Raw genomic sequence first — 13,390 nt, forward strand, 5'->3', positions numbered from 1 at the left:
TATGGAAAGGGTGGGGAGAGGGGTGGGTGACATGTTAAAAGGAGTGACACTAATCAAGAGACACTGTATTCACAAACTGCTCTGTTGTGTGGTAAATCCTTTGCACAGCTTCTTAAAGAAAAATATAAAAATATTTTTTAAAAATTACACTAAGAATTTCTAAAGGCAAAAGCAAACACAGCGGCATCAGCATGTGTATACATGTCTGAACAGACAGGCAATAAAGAAACAAGGCAAGTTTATTTGGATTTTTTTAAATACATTTCAGTATCTCACAGTTGTACAAGGAGGGGTTCATTGTAAGTTTTTTTTTTGTTGTTGTTGTTTTTGCCAGTCCTGGGGCTTGAACTCAGGGCCTGGGCACTGTTCCTGAGTTTCTTTTGCTCAAGGCTAGCACTCTACCACTTGAGCCACAGCCCCACTTCTGGCTTTTTCTATATATGTGGTGCTGAAGAATCGAACCCAGGGCTTCATGCATATGAGGCAAGCATTTTAACCACTAGGCCATATTCCCAGCCCAATAATATTTTTATATCTGCAAAAAAGTGAAGGATTTTTTTCTTTCTTTCTTTTTTTTAAAAAACCTTCTTTGTAAAACTCTGGAAACAAATATTCATCCGCAGGTGGATCACCAACCTGCTGGTAGATAAGCCAACCACATCACAGGTCCTAGGTGTGATAACAAGCAAGTATGTAACTATGCAGAGGGACCGCGGTGTGGTCTTTGTTCTTGAGTGCAAAAATAGGGAGTTCTATTATATAATATTAATATGTGTTGTTGTTTTACCTAAAAATACACAGAAATTATAAACAAGGGCACACTTTGAGAACAGTATTGCACACTTTCTATTTTAAAACTGATTAGAACAATGGCTATCCTGTGTGTGTGCACATGCGTGTGCAAAGGAGCACCAGTACCCAGGCTTGAATTTAGGGCACCACACTGTTGTGAACTTTCCTGCTCGTAGCTGATGCTCTATCACTTGAGCCAGGCATCTACTCAATCATTTCCTGGTTAACTGGAAATGAAGTCTCCCAGACTGTTCTGCTGTGACTGGCCTTAAACATCCATCCTCTGATCTCAGCCTCCCGAATAAGAAAGACTGCAGACATGCAACACGAGAGCCCAGTTCACAAATATCTTTCCCAAAAAAAACGTCATCAGGGCTGGGAATATGGCCTAGTGGCAAGAGTGCTCGCCTCCCAAACATGAAGCCCTAGGTTCGATTCCCCAGCACCACGTGAAAACGGCCAGAAGCGGCGCTGTGGCTCAAGTGGCAGAGTGCTAGCCTTGAGCAAAGAGAAGCCAGGGACAGTGCTCAGGCCCTGAGTCCAAGGCCCAGGACTGGCAAAAAACAAAACAAAAAACAAAAACCATTATCAGTGAAGCTACGTGACATAATTATTAGGAAAATAATTCCCCGACAATAAAGGAAAAAAATAAAGAAAATGACTCCTTCATGCTAAAACTTTTCTCCATTTAAAAAATGCTTGTGTTCCATACACAGAAGAACTAAGTCTATAAATAACAACAACACAATTAAAAATTTATAAACAAAGCTTGTAATTATACATATGTAGGTGAATATAAAATAAAGAATCAAACACAATGTGCAGAACAACTATTTCTTGATGCCAACCAATTTCCTTTACACGTTTACTAAAAAATTCTATTTCTGAGGGCACGAATGTGATCTGTCCTTCCAAGCGGGCAGGAGCTGTATCTAACATAATCTGTTTGAAAGGGGACTCTTTAACTTGACATACCAATAAGTAGTTGCGATTTCATTTGGGGGGGGGGGTCTTCTTTTCTCAGCCAAAATTCCCCCTATTAATAATTTTTAGAAGGTATTCTAAGAATGCAGCCGGGTGCCAATGGCTCACACCTATAATCCATGCTAATCAGGAGAGATCTGAGGATTGTGGTTCAAGGATTGCCCAGGCAGGAAAGTCTGTGAGACTCTTATCTCTAATTAACCACCAAAAGCCCAGAAGTAGAGCTGAGGCTCAAATGGTAGAATGCAAGCCTTGAGCAAAAAAGCTCAGGGGCAGTGCCCAGGCCCAGGCCCTGAGTTCAAGCCCCAGAACCAGGACCAGTACACATACACACAAATAATCACGAATGCACCTCAGGGAAAGTATCTTATGCTTGGTAACTCATAGAGTATCTCTGGTACAGTCTTATTTCTAAGATATATTAAAAAAAAAAGACAAATTTAGAAACTGAGGAACAGAAACTAAAACAAGTAGTGCACTTATGACATACAAACTAAGGCACTTCTTACGCAAGTGCAATTTAATCAAATATTAAACACCTTGCTCTAATTTCCTTTTTTTTTTTTTTTTTTTTTTTGGTCAGTCCTGGGGCTTGGACTCAGGGCCTGAGCACTGTCCCTGGCTTCCTTTTGCTCAAGGCCAGCACTCTGCCACTTGAGCCACAGCGCCACTTCTGGCCGTTTTCTGTATATGTGGTGCTGGGGAATTGAACCTAGGGCCTCATGTATAGGAGGCAAGCACTCTTGCCACTAGGCCATATCCCCAGCCCATGGCTCTAATTTCTTATCCCAGGAGTTGCTGCCAATTTGTTTGATTCTTCTATTTATTTCAACACTGCGTATGTATTTCTGATAAATATTTCTCTACCCCAGAACATAGATGTCAAGGAGGATAGACTATTAAATATTTAGAAGAGGGAGGCAGGAAGCCCACCCTGGGCTGATCCAGCCCTGTCAATCAAGCTCTGTGACCCTGAGCAGATGGAGCCTCCAGGGCCTGCAAGGCAGCAGGGGTCGGCCCCTCGGGGCAGCGGGGACCGGCACTGACGCAGCAAGCACACCGCACCAAGGCCAGAGGGCTTCTCCAGACCCCAGAGCTGCTTTTATTGTCTGCAACACGACAGATTCCAGCCTATTCACCAAGCACCCGTTCAAGTGGGTTCAGTGACAAAAGCAGTTAAACAGAAGTTTGAAAAAATGCACAATGAAAACTATTCGGTGTGGTGGGTTTTTTTTTAAGAACTTCTAACCCAGATGAACCCCCTATTTGCTGCTCACTCGCATACTAAGTAGCTTGTGTGTATATGAGGTACCACTGTCGTCCGATTGCATTCAGTAAGGAATGAAAGTGTTTCAGCAACATTTGATTCTGAAAAACCAACCTGGTTAACAATGAAATTCCAAGGAATTAGGCAACCTGCTTAAAACTTCAGAAGTGAAGTTAGGCCCAGAGAGACAAAGGACCAAGTTTTCCCTTATTTGTGGAAGCTAGACTTAGCTTACAAACTCATAAGTAAATATAATGGGTGATATGCAAGTATATACAAATGTATTAACTGAAATACAGTTAGATTCAGGGGAGATATCAAATAGCGTAATTCCTCAGAAAGCCAAAATCAAAGTCCAACAAAATAAAATACTAGGAAGTCGATACTTGAAAGGTAGTGTGGGGTCAAGAGAAAAGAGGCTGATGAATGCAAAGAGAAGGAGAATGCAATCAAGAAACAAATGTATATCTCACAAATTAAGAATAAGTGGAAAGGGGAGGGTTGGTTGAGAATGTTGAAAGACACTGATCAAGATATATTGTATGGGGGGAGGGGGGAAATGAGGGAGGAGGTAACAAATTGTACAAGAAATGTCCTCACTGCCTTATGTATGAAACTGTAACCCCTCTGTACATCACTTTGACAATAAGTATTCAGAAAAAAGATATATTGTATGCATAAACTGCTTTGTGAAATGGAAATTCCTTTGTACATCTACTTAAAGGTAATACAAAATATTGTAAGCTGGATGCCAGTGGCTCATGTCGTGGGATCTGAGGACTGTAGTTTAAATCCAGCCTGGGCAGGAAAGTCTGCGACTCTTATCTCCAATTAACCACCCAAAGTCCAGAAGTGGCGCTGTGGCTCACATGGCAGAGTGCTAGCCTTGAGCAAATGGAGCTCAAGGAAGTGCACAGGCCCAGAGTTCAAGCCTCAGAACCAGCAAATATATATAATATAGAATATATATAATATAATATATATACACACATTTTAAAAAAGAAGTGAGAAGTGTCCAATCGTAGTCTATTGGGCCCCTCAGGGAAAACAAGAGAAAGTACAGTATGAGCAAACACATCATCTGCGCTATTCTGCTAGAATAATCAGAGGCTAGGGAAATGATTGTTTTGGGACAATATATCTAGCCAGATACTTTTGGCTTCCTATTTTAAGACTATAAAAACCAGTTGCTGATGAAGCAAATTGTTTAATTATCTTAAATCAATGTCTTTCTACAGAGTCAACATTAAGAAAAAACAACTCTTCAAATGAAGCTAATATTATTTTACGTTAACAAAAAATCAGAAACTTTGGAATGGCCTATATATGACTTTTATGAAGATTACCTTCTAGTCTTTAAATGATAATAATGAACTGCTACTTCATTTAAGGATAAATACATCAAGACTTTGGCTATAGCAATGTTCTGTTGTTCTTACAGATAATGGTCCTGCCTACTCTACTGTAGATCCCATGTTCCTTCACTACTTATCAAACTATTTTAAGAGATGAAATATTCATATTTTTGTATGATTCTGTTTCTTCAATCGTGATAGTACTGTTTGTCTGCTGGTACTGAGGCTTGAACTCAGAACCACAAGTTCTTGTTTGCTTTTTTGTTCACAGCTGGTACTCTCACTTGAGCCACACTTCTACTTCTGGCTTCTTGCTGGCTGAGTAATTCTCTTGGACTTTCCTGCCTGAGCTGGCTTTGAACCATGATCCTCAGATTTCAGCTTCCTGAGTAGCTAGAATTACAGGAATATGAGCCGCCAGTATCTAGCCAATTGTGATAGTGTACTGGAGGGGCCCTTTAGAATATATTTGAGTATTTTGTATTAGGTAGACTTTAAATGTGTGCAGGTAATTTTAATAATGCACCTTAAAATTGTTTACTTATAACTTTAATAGAAAGCTCTACTTTCTTATAGGAGAAACCTGAGTATAATTTAAAATAAGCGTTCCTGAGATTGTTTTTAAACTTTCCAACTGGTATGTTTTAAACTCATTTAAAGGGGCTGTAACTATAATTTGTAAACTCCAGTGGTTTCTACCACAGAGGCGGAAGAACTGAAAGACAAAAGGGATGCTGATGTTTGAGAAGCACTGTTGTTTCTGATGGATTTGCAAGCTTCCCTTTCTGAATGAAGTATGGCTGAAGTGCTAAGCGCTTCACAGAACCAGTGTTACCAACACAGATACGTGGAAATGCTGACTTAGCTTGGGGCCTCTCGGTTCTGATTAGCAATAACGCACACTTCTAAATACAATGGCTTCATGGAAGACAGAGTTTCCGTTCAGGACAATGAAAAATTTAGTATATGGATGTGGTGATGGTTACACAACAATGCGCTCAATTATACACAAGAATGGTTAAAATGGCCAAGTCTGGATGGTGTGTGTTTTATCATAATTAAAAGAAACTACTTTTAAAGTATTATTCTTTTGTATACTTAAGAAACTTGTGTTTGTGTATGTGTGTGTCACCAATAAAAAACTCTGAAATTAAGAAATATATATGTAATGGTATCAAGTAAATTCATTCTGATAAACAAAAGCTAAAGCCTGACAATGGGCGCTTGTGTTCTCTCACTGCATCACCTTTTCTCATCATGGTAATTTCTTAAATCACAAGGGCACCCCTTAATTATTTTACAAACTGAAACTGAGTGGTGAGAATAACAAAAACCGCTCTATAACCCAAGAAAAGAAAACTTTTTCAAAGCAGTCCTCACCCCCCCCCCTTTTTTTTTAAATTGATGCCTCTCTGCCTTTTCTATCTGAAGGTTAAATGTTAAAGACATGAGTAGAAAAAAATCAAGGGAAGGCGTACCACTAAAACAAACTCAATACAATATGAAGATCCACTTAAAACTGGACATGGTGGCCTATGCCTGTAAGCCCACTTTCTTGGAGGGTGGAAACCAGATGCTCATGAGGTCAAGGCCAGCCCAGGCAAGGTGAATGAGACCTTATCTCAAAGATAAATAAAAAACAAAAGGCTAATGCGTAGTTTAGGGCCTAGCCTATGTAAAGTCCTGAGTTCTATCCCCAGTACATAATTAATAAATCCTTAACTAAAACTGAATCCGAAATTGGAGCAGACTGGCAATGCACAGAGCACCCATTCTCGTGTGTTAGCAGTCAAGTTCTGCTATCCCTCTCCAACACTAAAGTTCATTTCTGCACCCAACGACGCATGGGCATTTTATCACTTTCAAGCTACCCTTTAACACAATTAAAATTAGATACCTACTGTTGATCAGTTCCTTGTGTTCAGCAAGCGTTTTTGCAGGATCCAGCCAATACTAAATAAGGGGGAAAAAAAGGTAATTATACAAACTTGTAGCTTGTCATTGACCTTTACTAAAAGAATATTTGCAAAATATTATTTAAGTGACATTTAAGCACTTGATAAGTAAAAGACTTTATCATTTGTATATATACAAACATATAAACACATGCCAGAGCTTTTTATGGGTGGACATTAAAGAAAGAAAACTGAGGCAGATGTCCAGGGAGAAGCAGAAAATAAAACAATGTTTTCTGGGTTCCTGGCTGATTATCCTAGTGATTATATGGTGGTAACATCAAGAGGTTTATGAGTGAATTTCTTACTATTTTATGTGGAAAGCAATGGCCATAAGGAATGTTCCCCAATTGTCTTTTCAAATCCCCACAATTCCTCTGCCCTCCAAAGTCTCTGATCACTTCAGTCCCACTTCATAGAGATATCTTTGACCAAATTAAACCAAAGTATCATTAAGGATTCAGGATAGTTGCTCAGGGCCTGAGTCTCAGAGCAGATGCCTCTGGATTCTATCCTGGTTCTTCTCTCATCATTATCTTGTAACTTGGGGTAACTAACTAAACATCTCTGAACACTCCTCAGGGTGTTCTGTGCAAATTAAATTAATCCATAGAAAGTCTTTAGAGAAGCCAAGCATGTCTCAGGAAGCTGAGATCTGAGGATCACGGTTCAAAGCCAACCCGGGCAGGAAAGCCCATGAGACACTCTTATCGCCAATAAAGTACTCAGAAAAAGCTGGAAGTGGTGCTGTGGTTCAAGTGGAAGAGCACTAGCCTTGAACCCAAAGAGGCTCAGTGACAGCAACTAGGTTTTGAGTTCAAGCCTTGAGTTCCAGAGCGGAAAACAAACAAATAAACAAACCAAAAGAAAAAAAAAGTCTCTTTAGAGTAACTCCATGCTAATACCAAGTATATGCAACACATAGTACAAATGATTACTATTAAAATGAATATCATTCTTGATCATTGACTTTAGCTAGTCTAAGGTATTTGCTTATTAATTCAAACTAATCTTTAATGAATTTAATTTCAAGCATGAATGAGAGCATTTTAGACCCTGGGTAGAGATTTTCTTTTATGTCACCCTTATGACATAAAATCACTGAAAGAAAGAGAAGATACAAGTCTCCAGACTCATCTCTTCTCTGAGAAGCCACAGAAGCAGAGAGTATCAAGAAGTGTCACCGACTCACACAGTGAAAGGCACTGAGGGTGCTCTGGAGGACCTGAGGGGTCCAGAGACAAAAATCCTCTCCCTACTCCCCTGAATAAATATGGGAAATCCCAAGAAACAAGCTACCCAGTTTCCATGTTCTCAGGTTTCAGTACCAAGAGCAGCAGGGAGGGAGGGAGGGAGGAGGGGCCTGGCCAAGCCAAACTCTCCCATTCGCCCTTGTGAGGTCATTCTCACACTGCCTGACAGTCCTTGGTGAGGAATCAGGACCGCGAAAGAAGTCCTAGAGGACTTACCTTCCCAGTGCTCCCTTCCCTTCCTCTGAATTAAGGGCAGAACTGACTGTTCTGTCAAGGTCATAGCAGTGAGAAATCATAAATAGTTGTAATACTTTATTCAATCCCGTTACCTTTTCTTCCTAATTACACAAAACAAAAATTCATACTAAGTATATGTCCCAAGTCATTCTAACTACAGCCCTACACTCCATTTGTATATGTAATTGTCACTAGCTACCACTCAATGGCTACTGCAATCTTCCAATTCTTACACATTGAAGTAAACACGAACACCATATTCACCGTGCTGGTAGTCATCCTTTCTTGAGATGATGCATTAACTTTTGCAACAACAAAGGTATCTGAAGCATGGGCTGTAGTCATGGAAGTGCTTTTATGTTTCACAATGACTAAAAGATACAGTTTTAATGTTAAAATAGAGGTTCATAGGAAAACTGGCTCCCTCACACAGAGCCTCGTGAACACAAATATTAAGTTGTGTGACACACCTGTGTACATACAAGTCGGGGTTCTTCCCATGAAATAAAAACATGAGAGACAGGCATCGGTGCCTCACACATGTATTTCTAGCCACTCAAAACGCTGAGATCTGAGGACTGCAATTTGAAGCCTGCCTGGGCCAGAAAGTCTGTGGGACATACTCTCTCTCTCTCTCTCTCTCTCTCTCTCTCTCTCTCTCTCTCTCTCTCTCTCTCTCTCTCTCTCTCTCTCTCCTTCTCTCTCTCTCTCTCTCTCTGGGGGGCGCTTTATTTATTTTTAAATTGTTACTGTAGAGCTGATATACAGAGGTTACAGTTACACAAATCAGGTAATCAGAGACTCTTGTCTCCAATTGACCACCAGAAAACCGGAAGTAGCTCTGTGGCTCAAAGTGGTAGAGCACTAGCCTAGAGCAAAAAAGCTCAGGGACAGAACCCAGGCCCTGAGTTCAAGCCCCACAACCAACAAAAACTTAAAAAAAAAAATCATTAGGTAGATGGACTCTTTCTTGTCATTCATGTTTAAAAAAAAAAAAAAAGATTCGATTATCCTCATTTTTTTTTTAAAGAAGAGAAATACCAAAGGGAACAAACATAAATACCAATTAACACTTGTGTTTGATTTCTATTGCTGCATAATTGCCACAATTCCATTTATGATGTCAGAGTACAGCAGGTCCCTAGGTCAGCCGACTTCCTTTCTTCCCAAATGCACTAGGCTGAGATCAAGGTACAAGCTAGCTGGGACTTGAAGAGTTGCTCAGCAAATACGGTAAGGGACTTGAAGATGGGATATAAGAAGCTCTCCAGCTTTTCCCCAGATTTCAGAGCTGTGACAACACAGGGACTTAGTTTTAGGCCTTATACAACATTTACACACTCAAAAAGTATTTTACAAAGAAAAGAAGAAAGGCAAGTGGTACTCTGTCGAATCTTGAAACTATAAAGGAACAAATTGAAGGAATTTTTTTTACATTTTTCTAATCTAATTCCAATACAACAAAGGTTTATATATTCTTTAATTTAATTGTAAAGTGCTTTTTAATTTAATTTATTTTAAACTGGTATAGAAAAGCCACCTGATCTCTATTAACGTCATAACATGAAATACCAATATGTGTACACACTAGGTCACTTTTCTTTTTCTGTGTCCAGAATTCTTTTTCAACCACTGAAAAAGCCAGGAAAAGAAAATAAGAAGGGAGCATGAGGCTCAGAGGAATAGAGAAAAATTGGTGAGCCTCTCAGACAAAACCCATTAATAACACAATTTTAAAAGAAACCTCCTTCCATGAGAGTGATTAAATCTGTGAGGTTAGACAATGTAATGAAGTTTCTGAGATGACTTAGAAATTACAATTTTGCAACAAGTAAAAGAGGCCAGATTCCAAGGCCATTCAATCAATCCACTGCACATCAGATATGCTGAGCAGCAACCTGGAGCTTGCCACACACAAACCTCACTTGATCAACATGGAAACCAGGGGTTACAGAGGTCAGACAAAGATAAATGCTCCGGGACACAAATAATAAACACAAGCGACCAGGCTTCATAAGCCAACACCTTGAAAGGCAAAATCCACTTATGTCCAACCAAGGGAAAGCTATGACCTTGGAACCAAAGCAGCCACGCAATGACAGCCCTTGTCACCACTCGTGATCAACCAGCCATCAAATGTGACACGTGTCTCATCTCACTGAAACACATCATGCCGATGCTTTGTAGCCTAAGAGGAGAAAGAGGAGAAGAATTAAACAATGAAGACAATATCCCGGCTTGAAGGGCATTCAGATCACTGGTCATGGGGGCAATCATCCTCTGGAGGTAGGCTCCAAAACTAGGATACCATTCATTCATCTAACGTGATAGTCATCCATTCATTTAACATGCCTGGAAAACTCCTTGCACATAGTCTTTATATATCTTTTCAGGCGCCATCCTGGGTACCTTTTGAGTCACTAACAGCCCAGCAGGAGACACAGACATAAATATGATACCATGTGGTAAGCTACATAATAATTTATATATGGTGAATACATATAGGATTATAAAATTATACACAAAGAAAATCAAGTCTGCAGAGTGAGTGTAAGAAGACTTCACTGAACCAGTGAGCAATGTGTTTATTAAAAAAAAAGTCCTCAAATCAAATAAACAGAGACAAGTGCCAGTGGCTTGTACTTTTAATCCTAGCTCTGCAGGATGAGATATGAGAATCCTGGTTCAAAGCCAACCAGGGCAGGAAAGTCCAATTATCTCCAATTAACCACTGAAGGGGCTGGGGATATGGCCTAGTGGCAAGAGTGCTTGCCTTGTATACATGAGGCCCTGGGTTTGATTCCCCCGCACCACATATACAGAAAACGGCCAGAAGTGGCGCTGTGGTTCAAGTGGCAGAGTGCTAGCCTTGAGCAAAAAGAAGCCAGGGACAGTGCTCAGGCCCTGAGTTCAAGGCCCAGGACTGGCAAAAAAAAAAAAAAAAAGGTAACCACTGAAAAGGCTGAAAGTACAGCTGTGGCTTAAGTGGTAGAGTGCTATCCTTGAGCAGAAGAGCTCAAGGACAGCACCAAGGCCTTGAGTTCAAGCCCCAAGACCAGCAAAAAACAAACAAACAAGAGAGGAAAGAGCCTTACATTTGTATAAAGTACATGTATATCATCAAAACTGCTCTGAAAGTAAATTACCCTATTCTTAAGTGTAAATACAGGATGTAATACCCCAACCCCTTTTTAAGTGAACACTACATTGAAATCAGTATTGCTCAATAGTTAACAACACTCAGCTAAGAAATCAATATTCACAAAAGATGCTATAGTTTGGGCATGATTCGTCCCCTCCTGAAATCTTGAAAGATGGTCCCCAACCTAACATCACTGAGAGGAGGTGGGACCATTAAGAGGTGATTAGGTCATGGGGCACAGCCCTTATGAATGAATTCATGCTGCTCTTAGTTACAACAGCAAGCTATTGTGAAACAAAATCATCCCCCAACTCTTTGTTATCTGACACAAGGACCCTGCCAGATGCACTATCATGACCTCAGACTTCAGCTTCTGGAACTATGAGCAAGCCAAAACCAATCTGCATTATTTTTTTTTTTTTTGGCCAGTCCTGGGCCTTGAACTCAGGGCCTGAGCACTGTCCCTGGCTTCTTCCCGCTCAAGGCTAGCACTCTGCCACTTGAGCCACAGCGCCGCTTCTGGCCGTTTTCTGTATATGTGGTGCTGGGGAATCGAACCTAGGGCCTCGTGTATCCGAGGCAGGCACTCTTGCCACTAGGCTATATCCCCAGCCCTGCATTATTTTTAACTTATCCGGTCTCAGATATTCTATCACAGCAACAAACAACACAGAGAATTAGAAAAATAGCTAACTGTCCCGGGCATAGGGAAAGAAATCAACGAAGATTCCAACACTAAAGCAAGTACTGCTAGCCATCAACATCTGTGGATTAGACTTGGTGTGCAACCATTTTGCCAACCCAGACAATTATGAGGAGAAACAGCCTATTACCTGAAAATTCAAACTACCTATTCTCTAAGAAAATCATTCAATAATTGTTCCCTCATCTTTTTTTCTCTGTTTTAAACTTATATGCTATGGTTCATTATATTTACAAGCTGGGTTAGATCCTATTCTGTAGGAAGATAACAATAAATGGAAACAGACTGTTTTCTCATTGTGCTTCCTAACATTCTGCTTAACACAGGAGAATTAAAACACTCTGTCTCAAATATCCAATCACTAAGGAGTCATGACCACAATTCTCTTTCTGACCCTTTGCCAAGGTATAAGAGTTAAGAAGTTAGATATCCCTCCATTTCAATCTAGTCAATTATAATACATTGATGCAGCCTAGAGAAATGACAGATCCTTCCTTCTCTTGACAATCTTGGCTAAGCACCGTGGATTTCCTTTGTCCAGCTTGGCTGATAATGTCTCAATTTCATCAATTTCCCAGGTAACAGTCACAGAATTAGATTTTTAAACTCTAATACTATTCTGTAGATCAATATCCTAACCTTCAAAAATATGTATTATGTTCCAGGTCTAACATTTCATTTGCTAACTGTTCTTGAGGAGCCTCCTAGAGTTCAGCTCAGCATCTTGACAAGGGTGTGGACATCATTGCACATCAAGAAGAAACAGACCTTAATTTCATGGCCTTGCCGTGATTTCTTCTTCAGTAAATAGGAAGTGTCTTGTGATGATACATTTTTTTACCCTAAGTATGTCATAACGGAGAAGCTTAGAAAATGGCTCTCGTACCAGGGTCTCACAAAACGTCTGCCTCAATATTTCTGCACAGACTTCTGTAAATGCACAAACTTAAAAATAAAATGTTTCAGCTTCGTGTGATTTAAAAAAAAAAAGAAGTTTACAGAAAGCTTTGTGCATCTTACTACACTAGGTATAAAATTCTCCTTTGGAGAATTGAAGAATGCTACATTTATGTTTAATAATGCTCTGTGTGAGCTGGAAAAAAAGAAAGCCTCAAAAGCACACAATACACCCAAACCATCTCTTGATCTGGTGCTAGAAAGAGAGCTATGTGTAGGGACTACTGGGAGCCACAAACATCTCGTTCTTGGGGGGTGTCAGAGCTCCACGTAATTCACACAGCTGCGTGTGCCTTTCCTGCTGGCTCTTTAAGCAACAATAAAAGGCCTTGCTCTAACTTGATATGAATGACTGAAGTTTGAGGATCTGATGTAAAACACCATATAAAAACTAAGCTAGCTCTCTGTAGTGACAAAACACAAAAAGGCCTGTCACTGAAGCAATCTTAAAGGAGGGAAGATTATGGGTGGACCTCATTTTTCAGTAAAAGTGGTTTCCCATGACCCACTGTTGGACCCTTCTGGCTCCCTGTGGAGTATGACTGGTCCCAACAATGCTTTGACCCAGGCACCCTACACCACCTTAGGAGTTAAAGAAATACCAATAGCAGTAGCTATAAGTATTAAAGTCTCGCCATATGTCAGGTAAGTCTGAATAGACACTTTAGCATTACTCCTTCAATCTAGTTATCTTAATCTTGATATAGGAACTACCACAATGATGATGTAAAATGAAGAAACAAAC

At 40.1% G+C, this 13,390-nt stretch overlaps 1 protein-coding gene across 1 annotated transcript in view; it reads right to left on the reverse strand.

The window, feature by feature from the left end:
* The window catches only part of Epb41l4a (erythrocyte membrane protein band 4.1 like 4A), a 207,517-nt gene that overhangs the window by 102,967 nt on the left and 91,160 nt on the right, over positions 1-13,390 (reverse strand). Inside the window, 1 exon segment of the mRNA XM_048331405.1 lies at positions 6,300-6,351. Within this exon segment, the coding sequence (XP_048187362.1) occupies positions 6,300-6,351 (52 nt within the window).

Source organism: Perognathus longimembris, chromosome 22 (genome assembly GCF_023159225.1).
Source record: "Perognathus longimembris pacificus isolate PPM17 chromosome 22, ASM2315922v1, whole genome shotgun sequence".
NCBI classification, from domain to species: Eukaryota; Metazoa; Chordata; class Mammalia; order Rodentia; family Heteromyidae; genus Perognathus; species Perognathus longimembris.